The sequence below is a fragment of the Pelobates fuscus genome, chromosome 1, assembly GCF_036172605.1.
Source record: "Pelobates fuscus isolate aPelFus1 chromosome 1, aPelFus1.pri, whole genome shotgun sequence".
Taxonomy (NCBI): domain Eukaryota; kingdom Metazoa; phylum Chordata; class Amphibia; order Anura; family Pelobatidae; genus Pelobates; species Pelobates fuscus.
Genome location: NC_086317.1, coordinates 498,853,528 through 498,872,798, shown reverse-complemented (window position 1 = coordinate 498,872,798; position 19,271 = coordinate 498,853,528). Strand labels below are relative to the sequence as shown.

The 19,271-nt window shown below is 43.2% G+C and overlaps 1 protein-coding gene across 4 annotated transcripts in view; it reads left to right on the top strand.

The window, feature by feature from the left end:
- Positions 1-18,709, top strand: part of LCMT2 (leucine carboxyl methyltransferase 2) — a 154,438-nt gene extending 135,729 nt beyond the window's left edge. For 3 of the 4 annotated variants that reach the window (XM_063433444.1, XM_063433449.1, XM_063433452.1), the window contains exon 15: positions 17,848-18,707. In XM_063433444.1, the coding sequence (XP_063289514.1) occupies positions 17,848-18,006 (159 nt within the window). In that variant the 3' untranslated portion in view covers positions 18,007-18,707. Of the gene's footprint in view, positions 1-17,847 lie in introns of all 4 variants that reach the window. The other variant, XM_063433454.1, reaches the window with a different exon arrangement.
- The last annotated feature ends 562 nt before the right edge of the window (positions 18,710-19,271 follow it).

Sequence of the window (19,271 nt, the reverse complement as noted above, 5' to 3'; positions counted from 1 at the left end):
GTCTGTGCCGACCAATGGGAGAAAGAGCGCCCATTCAACCTGGGTTCACTCCATTCTCCTAGTTGGTCGACACGAGGGAGCCCTGATTGGTTGCTGGCTCAAACGGGGTTTTGCGCCCTTTCTCCTGAGCGCTGATTGGCGCGACTTGGATTTGCCCCTCTCAGCGGATTGGTGCAATTGTGTTTCACGCCCTCTCTCCTAATTGGGCAGCGAAATCCCTTGTTACGGACACTCCACAGACTCATATTGGATTACCCTATGTTAAAGTACCGAAGACGTTCCTTCGGTATTTCTATTGCTTTTACTCATTTCACACGAACCCCTTGGATTATAAATTCGTGCATACGAACTCGGACCACCCGGCCCCTGGCGTGTGCCGCCACTTAACCCTGTTGACCTCGGAAACAACCGAACGGGGGACCACCGGGAGGTTGCGGTTTGCGGTTAACCACAACCTTAATTGACCACTTCAGGGTGGCCTTGTTCTTTGACTATTTTCACCGTATCCAAACTCCCGAACGAGGACCACCTACACCACAGCGTGTGTCCGTAATTAGAACGCTGAGGCTGCGGTTAACCGCAGGCTAATTGGTCCCTTCAGGGCGGTCGACGTTCGGTTCCCGAAGGGTTGGGACAACCAGCTAGAGAGCGGTATTTGTGACGGTGGCCATCCGTGTTTAGTTCCAGGAGTTTTGGGACCGATACCCGCTCGCCTATCCACAAGCGGAAAAGATGGCCGCCATCTCTTGTTCGGGACAATGAGACACGAAAATACTTATATCTCAGAGACTAGCCATACCGTTCGTGAGATCTGAGCGCTATTCGTCTATCTGATGCGCTCAGACCCGAGCTATCTAACGAATGGTGGAATATCAGGGATATTGTAGAAATTGTTATAAATATATATTTTATTCTGTTTTTACATGTTGGAAATGCACGTGGGATTCTGTGCACTTGGAGATAATTGCATTGCCATAACCGTTGGAATCATTATCTCCAAGTTGGGCGGGGACTATTTCAAACGATGCAGTGTATGCATTGTCCCTGTATCCCATCAGGTCCAGAGGGGGCTGTCCCTGGACCTGGGTTTTTGCATAAATACTGCTAACCCTGTGCCATTAAAGCCAGTTCGTGTTTGACCTTCAAATCGCAGCCTCGACTCGTTTTGTGGGAACCAAAGTATCCTAGCTATACTAGAGCTAGTGGGATTGCTTTGTATTCACAGGACTCTGGTGGTCTGCCGACCGGAACAGCGCTTCTCTCTCTCCAAACTCGGGAACCAGGACATCCAAGCGGTCCAGCCTTCAACTAGCCTGGGGGTAACCGTAACATCCCTCTCCTCCCCAAGCACTGATTGGCACAAATTGGTTTCACGCCTTTCAGCGGTTTTGCTGTTGCTTGGTTTGGGCATGAACTTTTAATTCACCGGACCAAACCAAGCAATGCTGTGGAACTGAATTTGGGGATGTACAGAGCCTCAAACCCCAGACTTTAGATGCTGGTATCTCGGACTCTGTACACCCTATAGCCCCGTTATTTGTAGGGATCCCGGATGGGATATGTATTTTACCTGTGTGACCTTCCAGGGGCGCCGAGCCCCAAAGTTTACCCCTTCACCCGTATGTAATGTATTGGCATGTGTGCCCCCTGGGAGCTAGTGGTATCTGCAGCCCAGCCCCCTCCTGACTGGGATTGTGTTGTGTGGGACGGAGACCCCCTGTGGGGGTCTGTGCATAAAAAGCTGTGTGCCCAAATAAAGATAGCAAAACGTTGTACCCCTGGAACCATGTGTCTTCCCCCAGTTACTGGGGGAAAATGGATCTCTATACATTAATAGCGGGTATAATCAGCCAGGTTACCCAGGTCCCGCTACAACTGGTGGCAAGTGGCTGGATCCCAGGTCCCTACCAACAGACTCATGGACTATAGTACTCTAAAACAACCAACGTTACAAGACTTGTGTGAATCCAGAGGGATAATGCCTGGAAATTGTAACAAGGCCAAATTGACTGCTGCGCTCATGTGAAGATGACCACGCAAGCACGCAGTGAGGCAACTACTCCCCGGCCAGGGTCCGGAGAAGAGGATGAAGTGCGCAAGGAGATGGACCGGCGCCTGACATATTACGGAGAGCCACCCTCAGAGGAGACGGTCAGCAGGATTTATGTTTCACACAGAACCTTGCTTCGGTATTTTAATTTTGTAACCCAATTCCCGAATTGATTGGCCGTTACCGATTTGTTATACAAACAATTCACTACCTGGGCTCTGGCGTGTGCCGCCACTTAACCCTGGTCACCTTTCTAATACCCGAACGGCCGACCACCCTAAGAGCTGGACGTGTCCCTAATTAAATCGCCCAGGGAGTTGCGGTCTGCGGTTAACCACAATATAATTGACGGCATCAGGACATTCCTGTTCGGGCCCTATGTACTGAACTCAAACTACCGAAAGACTCACGAATAAGGACCACCTACGGCGTGGCGTGTGGCCTCAATTAGAATGTTGTTTTTTGCGGTTAGCCGCAGGTTAAGTGCCCCTTCCCGGTGGTCTCCGTTCGTTTCCCGAACAGCTTGGACAACCATCAGAAGAGCGAGGATTCGTGCAAACCCCTAGCCGTTACTCGTTCCACGAGGTCCCGCTACCTATTAACTCCCCTAAAAACATGGCCGCTATCTCGGGCTCGGGACAAGAGACACATACAGACTTTATAATGAGGAAACTAAGCATACCGTTCGTGAGTTCTGAGCGCCCTTCGACTAACTGCTGCGCTCAGATCTGGGCTACATAATGAACGGTAGAATGCACTAATTATATAGTAAAATGCTAAAGTTATGTATTTTTATCCTGTTTTGTATGTTGCAAGAAAACGTGGTATTTTGGGCGCTTGGAGATAATTACATTGTCATAACTGTTGGATTCATTATCTCCAAGCTGGGCGGTGACAATTTCAAAAAATACATTGTGTTTCTATTGGTTAAAGGGACACTATAGTCACCTGAACAACTTTAGCTTAATGAAGCAGTTTTGGTGTATAGAACATGCCCCTGCAGCCTCACTGCTCAATCCTCTGCCATTTAGGAGTTAAATCCCTTTGTTTATGAACCCTAGTCACACCTCCCTGCATGTGACTTGCACAGCCTTCCATAAACACTTCCTGTAAAGAGAGCCCTATTTAGGCTTTCTTTATTGCAAGTTCTATTTGTTACATTTTTCATTATGTAATACACCAGAGAGGTGCCCAGAGATGATGAAAGAATGGTTTAAAAATTTATTTCAAGCACATATTAATCTATTCTGGGATGCAACACAAGGGCTCAAGTTTAGAGAGAGAGAAAAAAAGGGATCTGGGTACTGATATAACGTCAGGACTCAGTTTGGGAACATCAATTTGGAATAGGGCAGACATAGAGGGTCTTAACTCACGAGAACAAAATTATGTTAATGGGTTGCAGCAAATTATGCTCAAAGAGGGACGAGTGGATTTTAACACTCTAGCTGAAACTGATGTCACGATACAGAACATTCACACAGTTGCTGCAGATTTGCAGTGGATTACTATATCGGTGAATGCTCTCAGAGAATCAGTTAATAACAATAATGTATCTAAAGCTGTGGTATGTGGTATAGTTGGAAATTTACTAGACAAACATCTAAATTTAGGCCTCCAAGAAATAAAACGAGGGGAATGGCCCAGATTAATTAATTCTACCCTAGTCTTTGATCTGGTTAGGGAATATGGCGTAGATTGTCAGAATGTAGTCCTTTCCAAAATTAAAGGTCTGCAGAGCTGGTGCAATAAATGCAAATTAGGAAAAAAAAAAAATTCCATTAATAATTGACATTCCAGTTTGGACAGAACAGCCTGTACCTGTTTATAAGATGACTATGTTTGGTGAGTTGGAAGTGGCTAATCGCACTAATATTTTAAAGCAATTCCTTCCACAAACTCGCTTAGTGATAAAAGAAGACCAGTTCTGGAAAGTTATCAACCCCAGTTGCTGTGACAGACGTGGTAATGCTTGGCTTTGTTCCTGTGTACTTGAACCACTAGTCCAGGCAGATGGGTGCATGGTGGAAAACTCAGGGAGCTGCCCTGTTCACCTTCACAAACCCATAAATGGTTGGAAAAGAGTGGTGCACGGACAGGGTCCCACGATCTGCGCACTGGGAGTATCTTCAGTTCTGTGGCAGCAAACTATACAATGTAGGGTACCCCAAACAGGATGGTGTGTTAATCTTACCTATGGCTCCATGAAAGTGGGCAAGGAGGTCATAAGAGCCAATATCCAACTCACACAAAGATCTATGGACGTGGTACAGGAAGATCTAGGAAATTGGAATAAAATGGCTCCCTCACTTTTTAAGAAAATCCCACCACTTAATGTAGATTTGGATACATTATTTAAAAGAAATAATCAAATGGTTGTGCAATTGCAAGAGCTGGTGAAGGAAAATGTAGCTAGCCTTAATGATTTAACAAATAGTTTTCAAGAGCCCTGGTGGAGCATACCCTATAATACTTACACACACCCAGGATTAAGAACTGCTTCTGTAGTATTTGTTTGTCTACAATTTGTTTTAATCTGCTCTTTATTCATTTTATATTGCTGTTGGAGGAAAGAACTAAAAAAAAAAAAAAAAAAAAAATCCATACAAAGCAGGAAAAATTAGAGCTCACATCCATTTTAGGGGTATAAAATATATGTGTGGGTTCATGTCTTGCCTTAATTTTTTTTTAATAATATACAGAAATCAGAGTGGGTGGCGGGGTTGTATGTGAATAATCTCCTTATTAGATCTTATTCAAGTGGGGGAGTGTTGGGGAAAATATTATATATATATATATATATATATATATATATATATATATCTGTTTAATATGTGCTTGATTAAGTCTGTGTGTATGGGAGGTCAGGAATTATCTTCAAAGGGAGTTTCTGTTTAGATAGTTGGAAAGATACAGCACCTGAAAGGCACCGATCACATTAACATATCAACTAGTCTTCAAAGGAGTCTCTATCTAGGAAATCACACCTTAGGTTAGAGGAAAAGGGATGGCTGGGAAAGTTAACACTTAAATAAAATAACAGGATAGATAACACTTTGGGCCTTGGGAAAGTAAATCACATTTACATATCAATTGAGCTGAGGAGTTTGCTATTTACAACATGGCAACCAATTCCTTTAAAAATAGAAGATACTGATATCACATTAGATTAGGTTTGGTAAGACACACATGCTGCACCCAACATCTCACAGCACATACACAATGTAGCCGATATTATTAGATAGATGGAATGTATGAGTGTTATGAATGTATTTTAACTATAACTCTGTAACATTCTTCTTCTGTAATATTTAATTGGGCAGATTCTAAGTAAAGATTTCTCTCTGGTAAGAACTATGGTGTTGGCTGTTTATTTGTAATATCGGATAGAATACCTTAGTAGTGCTAGTCATATATTTATCTGGACAAGGAGATAAAGATATATGTTAGTTTTTGGAAGAGGTGATACAGGGATATTACATTCACTATTAATACACAACGCAGAGTGGATTTCTCTCAAAAGGATACCAATTGGAAGTATTGGTGGTGAGAGAAGGATTATACAACACTATTTAATTAAGATTTTCTTATCCCCTGCTATGTTAATAGCTTGCTAGACCCTGCAAGAGCCTCCTGTATATGATTAAAGTTCAATTTAGAGATTGAGATACAATTATTTAAGGTAAATTACATCTGTTTTTAAAGTGAAACCAGTTATTTTTTTATTTTATTTTTTCATGCAGGCTCTGTCAATCATAGCCAGTGGAGGTGTGGCTAGGGCTGCATAAACAGAGACAAAGTGATTTAACTCCTAAATGACAGTGAATTGAGCAGTTAAATTGCAGGGGAATGATCTATACACTAAAACTGCTTTATTTAGCTAAAGTAATTTAGGTGGCTATAGTGTTCCTTTAACTACTTGTATTGTCCCCGTAGCCCATCAGGCCCAGAGGGGCTGTCACTGGACCTGAGATTTTGCATAAATAGTGATGCCTGTGTGCCATTAAAGCCAGTTCTTGCTTGACCTTCAAATCGCAACCTCGACTCGTTTTGTGAGGAAAAGGGTATCCTAGCTGTACCATAGCTAGTGGGATTATTCTACATTTTCAGGATTCTTATGGTCTACTAGCTGAAGCGGCTCTCCTCTCTCTCTACATCGGGGAACCAGACTTGTGGCAAATCCAGCCACTTTAAACTGTATTGACTATATTTTGTTACAAGTGTGTATGTATGCCTTTAAGAACCAAGTGTATGTAGCGTGGTTCTTGTGAACAATGGCGTTCGTATGCTGGCGGCGTGAAAGCCGCCAGCCTTCCTGCAAATCGTTTCACGAACAGTGAATTTCAACACTGTTCGTGAAACAACCAAACTACCGAAGGGAGACCACACACAGGAGGTCGTGTGGCTCCCATTAAGGATTGCAACAGTGTTGCAATCGGTAATTAGAAGGATTCGGGTTGCCGCCGTTCGGCTACCGACCACGCGGCGGTCGACCATCTTGGATCCTTTGTTAGCCCAGCGGTATTTGGTCGTCGAGCGCCTGGAACTAAAATCGACTACTCGACGGCACGAATACCGCTGGACTTCCAAGCCGTTCGGGAGTCCCGGTCCTTCGGTAGTTTGTTCACATATGTCCAATCGGTAGTTTGAAGTGAACTTAAATGTAATGTGTTTTTTATGCGGCGTTCGGTTATTTAAGCTGGGATCTGAGCGGTACTTTCACGAAATGTGCGCTCAGACCCCAGCTATCTACCGAACGTCCATCCGTTTAAATGTAACGAATAATGTAAAAGTTATGGGTTTTAATGTGAATTGTCAGTTCTGCTGCACGGAGGGATAATCCACTTAACTGTATATTTTAGTGGGAGTATCCCTCTCATGCAGCAGTGCATGATGGGAGAAATGTTCAGGTTATTCAGTTCCCCATTTTGTCCCCTACTGTACAACCCCTGAAATGTCAGTAGGGAAACCCCTTGCATGGGGAATCCCATAAATACTGTGACCTGTGATTAAAAGCTCAGTTGACTCCCAGCCTATGTGTTGTCTAGTTCTTGGGAGGGAAGGATTCTTATAACGCTACCTGGATTATTGCATGCTGTATCTGCCTACTTGGATTATTACCTGCTTTTCCTGTCTACCAACGGAGACCCTGTGGATTATACTACCTCTCTGCTACACAGACTATCTAAGCAGTCCAGCTTCCAGCTAGCCTGGGAGTAACCGTAACCGTGCCTACTGCAGGCAGTCGACCCCACCGACTGGGTCACCATCCTGGTTAGCAAATTAGTGGGGAAGGCCTTGACAACCATAAACAAAATGTGTAGGTCAACAACAGTAAATAAATAAATAATATATATTTGTGTAAGGGGCAAATAGCCGTATATGGAGTAAGGATCCAGCATAAGCGTAGGATAGTATGAAGGGAGCAAGTCGGTTGTGGTGTGCCGAGACAGACGATACGGTAGGCCTGTAAATAAATAGGGCCCAACAAGGAGTAAGAAAGTAAAGTAAATGGAAAGAAAAGAGAAAGTGTTGAAATGAGGAGAGGGTGGGAGGGTCATTCTGATGCTGACCTCAAGCGATATGAGTCAGGTAAGGGGTGTCCCTTATATAGGGGAGTGAATTAATTTAAGCCCCTCCCACAAATACAGGCCAAACGGCCTTAAAACATATATATATATATATATATATATATATATATATATATATATGGGCAGCTTCACACAACACACGAGGAGCGACTAAAATACAAGAAGTTAAAATATAAAAATTAAGTGCGAGCGCTCTTAATAACAAGAGGTGTCCATAAGATAAGAAATGGCTTATTATAATAAAGAATACAAAGTATATAATACTACAAAATATAATAATATATCTGAAAAAACTGCTCTGGATAAAAAAAAAAAAAAAAACATTTGAACCACAGATACAAATAGCAACATCCAAGGTCCTAATGCTGTGGGAACAACTAGAATCAGGCGGTCACAATGTGTTGTGTAACAAATCCTAAATTAAGTTAAAAATACACCCAGATATAAATAGCAACATCCAAAATCAGGATGTAGCAATATGGTGTGTAACAAATCCAGAGGCTTGATCAATAATGAAACACCACAAGAATAGCATTAAAAATACACACTAGAAAGGGAAAACGAATCAAATGAGAAAAATCAGGGGTATATTAGCTAAGTGGTGAATAGCACAGATGTGATAACCTCTACAATAAGCTAAAAAGAAAAATAGGGCAAATCAATAACCATATAACTCAAACAAAAAATAAAAAATAAAACGATATAAGAAAGTATATCGATGGGGGGGCCCCTCCACAGATATGGAGGCTGTAGCGTATGAGGTAATTGATGTACCGATGATCAAAGCTGTATCGTGCCCAGCGAGCTCAACCCCCGATTCCTGAGTCAGATGGCACAGTCGTCTGGTGATGTTCCGAGGAATAGATGAGTAACGGCATCTTTCACTACTTGCCGTAAAGGGGGAGCACAACCAGACTGGTAACACATGGTGTGCCGCGGCCGGTTTCTTCAAAAGACTGCGGCAATGGGAGCAGAGCAGCGTGCAGATGGTAGTAATGATGAAGATCACGTGGAGAAGTATGTCTACGCGTTTGTGTCTTAGCTGAGACTTTGTCAAGACTCTAGATCATCTCCACTGATGTTGATTAAATACCTAAGTGGGAGGCATAACTGCCTGAATGGGGGGCGCCAAATTAACCCTTGCAGGGTTTATTGCTGTGGAACATTTTTCACAATATGCAATATATATGAAGAAAATGAAAACACATAATGATACATATAAAAAATCTTATACATGCAAAATAAATTGATAACCATGATTTTGTACATGCTAGAGAGGTATAGCATATGTTACAATTATATAAATGGTAAAAAGCACAACATATGTATATAGATAAACAGAAAACAAGAGATTGATCTGTAATTTATATCATTTAGAGAAATATTGAAAATGTAAATAAATATAATACTTAAAGAAACAAATACTTATATAAACCAGAGGTCGCATAGGGGAATTATATTGTTATAGACGTAATTGGTCAAGTTCCTCGCTGAGGCCGTGTCGGAAAAAAGTATTTAAAGGACCACTCTAGGCACCCAGACCACTTCAGCTTAATGAGGTGGTCTGGGTGCCAGGTCCTTCTAGGGTTAACCCATTTTTTCATAAACATAGCAGTTTCAGAGAAACTGCTATGTTTGTGAATGGGTTAAGCCTTCCCCCTATGTCCTCTAGTGGCTGTCTCATTGACAGCCGCTAGAGGCGCTTGCGTGCTTCTCACTGTGATTTTCACAGTGAGAGCACGCCAGCGTCCATAGGAAAGCATTGAGAATGCTTTCCTATGTGACCGGCTGAATGCGCGCGCAGCTCTTGCCGCGCGTGCGCATTCAGCCGACGGGGAGGAGAAGAGGCGGATCGGAGGAGGAGAGCAGGAGGAGATCTCTCCGCCCAGCGCTGGAAAAAGGTAAGTTTTTACCCCTTTCCCCTTTCCAGAGCCGGGCGGGAGTGGGTCCCTGAGGGTGGGGGCACCCCCAGGGCACTCTAGTGCCAGGAAAACGAGTATGTTTTCCTGGCACTAGAGTGGTCCTTTAATTTATATTTCCATTTACATTCAGCATCAATGAGAGCTCTCCTACGTTTGGCAGTATCCCCAATTTTAGGTATAGTTTCAATGCCCATAACCTAAACAGATAAAAAAAATGGCGCATGCCATATCTTTATGTAAAATCGCATACCTATGTTCCCTAAATCTAACTTTCAATGGCCTCGTGGTTTGGCCCACGTACTGCAAGCCATATTTACACGTGAGGAGATTCCACAAATTTTGAATTACAAGTGATCCTGTCATGGATAAGGGACATTATCTCACTGCTAAACGGTCCAAACAGTGTGTATTTGTGACACTATAGGCTGATAGCATAGATTTAGAGGGATATTCTTTATCCAGGAAACAGGCACTCAAAATAAGTGCTTCTGCTTCAAAATCATCAATTGAAGAACGGTTCCTACGTAATCTGGTAAATTGTCCTTAAGGAACATTACGTATCCAAGTAGGGTGGTGACCACTAGTGGCATGTAAAAATCCATGTACATCCACTTTTTTTCTGAAAAGTTTTTGTGCAGATATGTTCGTTCTTAGCCCAAAGTAAAAGGTCTAAAAATTTAATTTTCAGTTTGTTTTTATTGCAAGTAAATGCCAGCCCCCAGTCATTAGAATTAAAGTAGATCATAAATTCCTCTCTCAGTCCAGTCACCATTCCAGATAATTAAAATGTCGTTGATAAATTGACGATAAAATATAAGATGTTTGTTCCACTGTGGATTATGTAAAATGTAGGATTCTTCCCAGAAACCCATGAAGAGGTTGGCGTAGGATGGGGCAAAACTTGCTCCCATTGCTGTCCCCCTAGTTTGAAGACAGAAGATATCGTTAAAATTAAAATAATTATGTGCTAGAATAAATTATGTAAAATCCATAATGGTTTGGGTTTGGGCTTGGGTCGTAGGTAAGAGAGGATCAGCAAAAAGGAAGTATTGTATTAAGCTTGTAATCCCTTTAGATGGTTGATATTCGAATATAAATATGTGTCGTCAATGGTAACCAAAATATAGGTGTCCTTCCAGTTTATATCCTGTATGAGGGATAAAACGTGACCTGTATCTCGAATATAGGAAGGTAGGTTGGGAACATAATGTCAACCCATTTAGAAAGCGGGGCCGTGAGGGACCCAATAGAAGAAATTATTGGGCGGCCAATGGGGTTTTGGATACTTTTAGGAATTTTAGGTAAATAATGAAAAATAAGACCTCCCCATCTGAAGACAGGAGGTATTCTTTTTTTTTAATCGATGGTTTCTTTATTAAATGCCTCTTCAATGAGATGCCATAATTCTTTAGAGAAACGTGGGGTGGGGTCTGAAGTTAGTTTCAAATAATAATTCTCATCACCCAAGATTCTTAGAGACTCCTTGAGATACTGATCTCTGTCAAGTAAAACTATCCCTCCTTCTTTATCATCATTTTTATGATAATCTCCCTATTGTTCTTAAGACTTTTTAGGGCACCAATTTTTATTTTTTTTTTATAACAAAATTTATTAGGATTGTTCATTTTTGTCCCGTCTTGTTTTATAGATTTTTCCAAATCCCTAAAATCTTTCAGGACTAGTTTATAAAAATGGATGTAAAGTAACCTTTATCAGAGGTAGGATAGTAAGTAGATATTGCCTTTAGGCCAGAAGTAATATTGGCATTAATAACTTCAAAAGCATCAATCTGTTTGATATTTGACTCCTGTTCCTGGAGTAGAGAGATTTTTCAGAATTATCTTGTCTTGCGGATCATTTAGGGATCTAGGACAATGCTCTAAACTTTTTGCTTCTTTTAAATTGAAGGATCTGATCCTTAAATAGGTCAAGAATAACAGGATATTGCATAGCAAAATTCAGACCTTTATTGAGGAGGGAGATTTCTGCTGAACTAAGTATATAGGATGAGATGTGAAAGATACTGTAGCGGAATGGACCATGCCACCGTACTCTCATACTGGCTCTGGGCTGTCCGTGCCCCTTTCCCCCTTCCCGTTCTCCCCTATGTTTGGGATGTACAATACATGTGCGAGACATTCTCCCCTTTGTTTGAGAACATAGCCTTTTTCCTGTTTCACCTGGCCGTTCGTCTAATTCCGTTCCCCTAAGTGGTTCCCACGGTTTGGTTTGACAACCAAACAAACTACCGAACGGTAGACCACCCAGATTAACACCGTTCACACCTCCATAAACCGCAATTACATGAACATTCTAAGCGGTCAGCTGGGTGGTCACCTTTCGTATAAGCGAACACGTAGCGGCGGCCATCTTGGGACACGAACAAAGACAGTAGTGTTTGTCGTTGAGTGTGTGGAACTAAAATCGGACACTCGACGGTACGAACACCGCTGGGACTTCCACCTTCAGTTACTTTGTGAGAATGCATACGAACAGCGGCATTCGGGGGAGCAACTTCCCGAACTAGAGATTCATACGAACGGACGCACGAACAGATTGCTATGTTATTTTATATGTTTTTCATACTCCCGAAAGAGGAAGACCGCACAGACTATTTTCATGGAGCTTTTGTGGGCAGGCGCCTCGTGTGCGTTCGGGCTAAACTATACTATTATAAGATAAGGCCAGGGTCTAATGAAAGTATTTAGAAAATTGGGCAGACCAGATGGGCTGAATTGTTCTTTTCTGCCGTCACATTCTATGTTTCTATGTATTGTGAGGAATGTCATGCAGACGGACAATTTCTCATATAAAGATTAGTACCAGGTCTTGAGATGACTACAATTTCTTAAGAGGAGTAAAATTAGCCATTTTAGAAAAACAGTCCACAACCATGAGAATGGTGGTAACACCGTTAGAACTAGGAGGTTCAACAATGAAGTCCATGGACAAGTGGGACCATGGGACCTCAGGAATAGGAAGAGGTTGTAACAAGCCACAAGCGAGTTTATGATGCACTTTGGAAACCGCACAAACAGAACAAGCCTGCACATATTCCTTAACATCCTTCCTGAGGGAATCCCACCAGAATGACTTCATGATAGCAGAAGTGGATTTATTAATACCTGGGTGACCAGCAGACACATTGTCGTGAAACACCTTCATGATATTAACCCTTTCCCCCAATGGAATGAACAGTTTGTCCTGAGGTCTACCGCAGGACGCCTGAGACTGAGCCTCCATGATGGAGCCAAGCAGTGGAGAGGACAATGAAAGGACAGTGGACGCAATGATACATTCCGAGGGAATGATATAGGATGTTTCTTTCTCTAGTATAGCCTCAGTATCAAACTGCCTGGAGAAGGCGTCTGCCTTGACATTTTTAGAATCAGGTCTGTAGGTGATAAGAAAATTAAAGCGAGAAAGAAATAGGGACCACCTAGCTTGTCTAGAAGATAATCGCTTAGCATCTCCTATGTAAGCCAGGTTTTTGTAATCAGTAATGATCAAAAGGGAGTCCTTGGAACCCTCTAGAAGATGTTGCCACTCCTTGAGAGCTAGAATAATGGCCAACAATTCTCTATTGCCAATATCGTAATTGCGCTCAGCAGGAGACAACTTTCTAGAAAAGTAACCACAAGGATGTAACAGAGTTTCCTGGCTCTCCCTCTGGGAGAGAACTGCCTCTACCCCTGTCTCTGAAGCATCAACCTCCAGTATTACTGGTGTCGGGATGTATCAATATGTCGGCGGAGGCAAACCGCTGTTTGAAAGTTTCAAAGGCTTCAATTGCCTCCTTAGACCATATCGTACTACTTGCCCCCTTGCATGTCATATTGGTGATGGGAGCTATTACTGAAGAAAATCCCTTTATAAATCTTCTGTAATAATTGGCGAAACCAATGAACCTTTGAATGGCTTACAACCCAGTGGATAAAGGCCACTGTAGAACAGACTCTAGTTTTTTAGGATCCATCTGAAACCCGGAGACAGACATATTATATCCTAAAAACTGTACTTCAGACTGGTCAAAGATACATTTTTTCCAATTTACAATAAAGTTGTTTTTTTAACAAGGTTTGCAGAACTTGTTTAACGTGATCATGGTGAGACTGGAGGGCAGGAGAATAAATAAGGATATCATCCAGATAGACCAAGACAAACGAGTAAATATACCGTATTTTTCGCTCCATAAGACGCACTTTTTTTCCCCTCAAAAGTGAGGGGAAATGTCTGTGCGTCTTATGGAGCGAATATGAAGTTTTACTTACCTGTCTTGTAGCGTTTCTCGGCAGCACAGGGCGCACCGCGGTACTGGAACTTGAATTTCATGTTCCGGTTTCCGGCGGGACTGAAAGGAAGTGCGCACTCAGCTCAGTGTGCGCACTTCCTTTCAGTCCCGCCGGAAACCGGAACATGAAATTCAAGTTCCAGTACCGCGGTGCGCACTGTGCTGCCGAGAAACGCTACAAGACAGGTAAGTAATTATGGGACAAGGGGAGGGGGACAGTATGGGAGAGAAGACTATGGGGAGGGGAGGGGGGATGAAGACTATGGGGAGGGGAGGGGAGGGGAGGGGGGATGAAGACGGAGGGGAGGGGAGGGGAGGGGGGATGAAGACTATGGGGAGGGGAGGGGGGGATGAAGAATCTGGGGAGGGGAGGGAAGGGGGGATGAAGACTATGGGGAGGGGAGGGAAGGGGGGATGAAGACTATGGGGAGGGGAGGGGGGATGAAGACTATGGGGAGGGGAGGGGAGGGGGGATGAAGACTATGGGGAGGGGAGGGGAGGTGAGGGGGGGATGAAGACGGAGGGGAGGGGAGGGGAGGGGGGATGAAGACTATGGGGAGGGGAGGGGAGGGGGGATGAAGACTATGGGGAGGGGAGGGGAGGTGAGGGGGGGATGAAGACTATGGGGAGGGGAGGGGGGATGAAGACTATGGGGAGGGGAGGGGGGATGAAGACTATGGGGAGGGGAGGGGGGATGAAGACTATGGGGAGGGGGTGGGAGAAGACTATGGGAGGGGGGACACTATGGGACAGGGGAGAAAAAAAATATTCTGAACAAACTGTCCCATAGTAAGAAACACTATGGGACAGTTTGTTCAGAATATATTGTTTTCTGGGTTTCTTCCTCTAAAAACTAGGTGCGTCTTATGGTGAGGTGCGTCTTATGGAGCGAAAAATACGGTAATCCCTGAGTACATTGTTAATGAAATCTTGGAAAACCGCTGGAGCATTGCACAACCCGAATGACATCACTAGATATTCATAGTGTCCACTTCTGGTATTAAATGCAGTCTTTCACTATTGGTTTTCCTTAATTCTCACTAAATTGTAAGCGCTTCTATGGTCAAGCTTAGTAAACACTTTAGCGCCCTGGAGTCTGTCAAATAATTCAGCAATAAGAGGAATGGGGTAGGCGTTCTTAATGGTGATTTTGTTCAATGCCCTGTAATCGATACATGGGCGGAACTCACCATCTTTTTTAGATACAAAAAAGAATCCTGCACCAGCAGGCGAGGCTGATTTTCGTATATGGCCTTTATTCAATGGATCTTTAATATATTCCTCCATTACACTACTCTCCTGAGGAGATAGAGAATAGACTGTTCCCTTAGGTTGCATAGTACCTGGTAGTAAGTTAATGGAACAGTCATATGGTCTGTGAGGAGGTAGAGTATTAGACTGAGTCTTGCTGAATACTTCTTTAATGTCTTGTTATTGTATAGGGATCTCAGGATTTTGAGGTCTACTAGTGGGTAATTCAATAGTGCCCACTCTTTTGGTGACATGCAATATGCACCTTTCATTACAATCCTTACCCCAGTCTAATATTTCCCCATTAGCCCAGTCAATATGAGGGTTATGCTTGCTAAGCCATGGGAATCCTAATATAATAGGACAAGAAGGAGATGCAATCTCCTGAAATGTAATCTCTTCCTTATGTAATGCACCAATGGAAATATTAATGGGTGAGGTTTCATGCGTTATCAATGGTTGTGAGAGTGGTCTCCCATCAATAGCTTCAACAGGGGTGATAGTCTCTCTTTGATAGGTATAGTATTACCTTTGACAAATTGAATGTCGATGAAGTTTCCAGCAGCACCTGAATCCATCAGGGCTCTGCATGAAAAGTTATTTTTGTCAAAGGCGATAGAAATGTCAAGGAGAAACCTATTTTTATTCTTCTCAGAGGACGTTTCCATTACACCTAAGAACTGCCCCCTTAAGGTGCGGTAGTTTTCCGGACGTATGGGACAATTGTTTCTCATATGTCCCTTCCTACTGCAGTATAGGCATAGGCCTTCTTTTCTCCTATATTGTCTTTCTGCTTCCAACAGTCTAGTGAGCCCCAACTGGTTGGGTTCAGGTTCGGACTGAACAGGAATTTCAGGGACAATAGGTCTGGAAAAACGGGGTGCTAAATGCATACTCATGCGTCTGGTCTTGTTTCTAGTAGCTTCTCTGGTTCTTAATCTATTATCAATCTGCATGACAAAAGTGATAAATTCATTAAGCTTTTTGGGTAATCTCATCTAGCATAGTTTCAGATAATCCCTTTTTAAATGCAGAGATTAACCCACTATTAGTCCAGTCTACCTCGGAAGCTAGGGTACGAAATTCTATGGCATATTCCGAGATAACCCGGTTCCCTTGTCTGGGGAACAGGGCAGTAGAGGCGCCATCCTCTCTGCATACAGGTTCAAACGCAAGTTTGAATTCCGTATAGAACTCCTGGTAATTGTGTGCCACACTTCTATTACTCTCCCATAATGGATTGGCCCAAGCTAAAGCTTTACCTTTTAATTGATTCATTAGGTAACCAATTTTAGCTCTGTCTGTGGGAAAAGATCCCGGTGAGGCCTCAAAATGATACTCCATTTGGTTAATAAATCCCCGGCATTCTTGAATATTACCATCAAAATGCAGGGGAGGAGATAGGGAGATAGTAGGTGCCGTGTGAACTATAGCTGGTGGTACACAAGGTGGAGGTGAGGCCTGGGCAAATTGATCCATGCAGTGATCATTATCCTCCAGTTTCCTTTCACAAGCAGCTATGTGCTTACACAATTCTACAGGATCTATGGCCATGTCGTAATGTCCCTTACTCTAGATCTGATAGGCTGTAACTGGCCTTTGACCCCAAAGGCAGTTACCAGGTTTCCATTTGCATAATTGCTGCTCAGCATTAACCCTTCTGTGGATTTGGTTGCTGCTCTGCACAACTTTTCCTGTGTGGACAGTAAATGCCATTAACCACATTTTTTTGTAAGCGGATGATTACGTGACAGTACCTTATGGGGAAATGCATATTTTGGGGTGTTAAATAGAGATGTCCCGAACGGTTTGCTGGCGAATAGTTTATGGCGAACATAGCTTGTTCGCGTTCGCCACGGATGGCGAACATATGCGATGTTCGGTTCGTCCCCTTTTCGTCATCATTGAGTAAACTTTGACCCTGTACCTCACAGTCAGCAGACACATTCCAGCCAATCAGCAGCAGACCCTCCCTCCCAGACCTTCCCACCTCCTGGACAGCATCCATTTTAGAATTATTCGGAAGCTGTGTAACGGAGCTCCTGCCGGGAAGTAGCTGCTCCTGGGCATCCCAGGATCGGGAGATCGTCCGCCTCTCCCGCCCGGTGAGGACCGCCCTGTCTACTCTCTGGTCCAGTGGGGGATGCCCCTGGAATATGTATCTGGAAACCCCTTGCAGGGGAATTTGCATAAAAGGCCAGCTGTGGCTCCATTAAAACCAGTTATACCCCAGTTATAGTGTCGTCCAGTTGCTGGGGAGGTGTTGGGAGAATCGACCCCAAACTACTGCCACCGAGCCGCCCACTTAGAATGTTGGTAATCTGTGGTTTCCGAAAGTATGAAAAGAGGTCAGGCAGTTTAATGAGCGGCAAACAACTGTTCTGGGTCGTCAATCCATTGGGTATATGGTTCAGTATACTAACCAAAATCTTTAATAATCTGTTCGGTGGTGTTCGAATACCGGACAGGTCAAAGAAAAACAATAATCCAGGGACGTCACAAGCATGTTTAATGAACACATTACTTTCGTACACAGATCATGTATTGTATGTGTTGGAATGATGTTAGAAGGAGCTCTGGGGGGTTGGGCAGTAGCTGAGCATTTTTAATAATCACATTACCTTAATACACAGATCATGTATTGTATGTGTTGGCATGACATTAGAAGGAGGCCTGTGGGGTTGGGCAGTAGCTGAGCATTTTTAATAATCACATTATCTTCATGTCTTTTTGTCCCTTTAGTCCGTACTGGAATGGCCTCTCATGTTACATGGACACAGTTCGCTTCTACTTCCATACAGAAATCATTTACTGCTGCTAGGAGGAGGAGGGACATGTTTCTCATTTGGAACCCACCTGAATGTACAGCCGGTTCTGCTGGATCTGCCCCCTTTACAATGACTGGATGGATATTTGTATCTGTATATATGTAGATAGATATATATATATCCACTTTCTTTACCGCAAGTTTCAGTTTTCCTTAACTGTCGCAGTAATGTAATAAAATGGCCCCTGTTCTGCTGTGTTTAATGTTTTTAGCCAACTTCACTCTGTCCCTTGAGATTCAGTGTACGTCCTATACTCAAATATATTGTGTGCTGGCACAGCCGAGATTTTGTTTTATCAGTCATTTTACTTTGTCTTCTAATGCAGATCCACTATGTCCTGTGCCTCTTACATACATTTGTATTGTTAATAATATGTAACCAGGAATTCTACATATATTTCCTAACTTAATGCTACAATTGCATCTTAAAGTTTCCCATAATCTTGTCTCCAGTGATACATCGGTTGACACTGAATTCCTGAACTTCACATCTTACAATGTGCAACACATGATTTGATAAACCATCAGGAATGTTTTGTGAGAGCCAAAATGTTATCTGTCACTTGATGTTTCCAAGAAGACTGCAGTTAGTAGACAGGGCTAGGGGCGTTAAAACATATTGAAAAGGTTCCAGGAATTATGGTACTCATTTGTATCTGTCTTGTTTGCTAAGCATGTGGCTGTCTGAGCTCTTGGGATCTGGTGAAGAGTCAGAAAGGTTGAAGGTAACAGATGGTGAATGGAGGTGTTGAGATAGATATCCACTTAACAATTGACCACTCCAAGCTCTTCACCAACAACTATCCTTCCTAAATTGCAAATATTTTCTTGCAAACTGGCAGTCTAAACCAGGGCCGGACTGGGGACACGAAGCAGCCCTGGAAAAAAATCTATGGCAACCCCATAAGTCATTGTGCTATGTAGTGTGTGTTATATAACACACACTACATCTGCCTCACACACAGGCAGACAGTCATACATACACACAGAGGCAGACAGTCACACACACAGACAGTGTCACACACACACACAGGCAAACAGTTATACATACACACAGAGGCAGACAGTCGCACACTCACAGGCAGTCACAGACAGACACACTGACCTGCTTCTTACCTCCACATCCCTTGGAGCTCCTGGAGGCTTGTTGTTGGGAAGCAGGGACTTCTTCCTGCTTCCCATGCTGCATTAACCAGACCCCCCGCAGCACGCTAAGCCCCGCCCCGCCACACGCTAAGCTCCGCTGCACGCTAGCTCCGCCCCATAAAATTTTGTATTTTATTTTTTTATGATCCCAGCCGGCCATGTGTGAGCTGTGCTGGCCGCCTGGCTCTCCCTG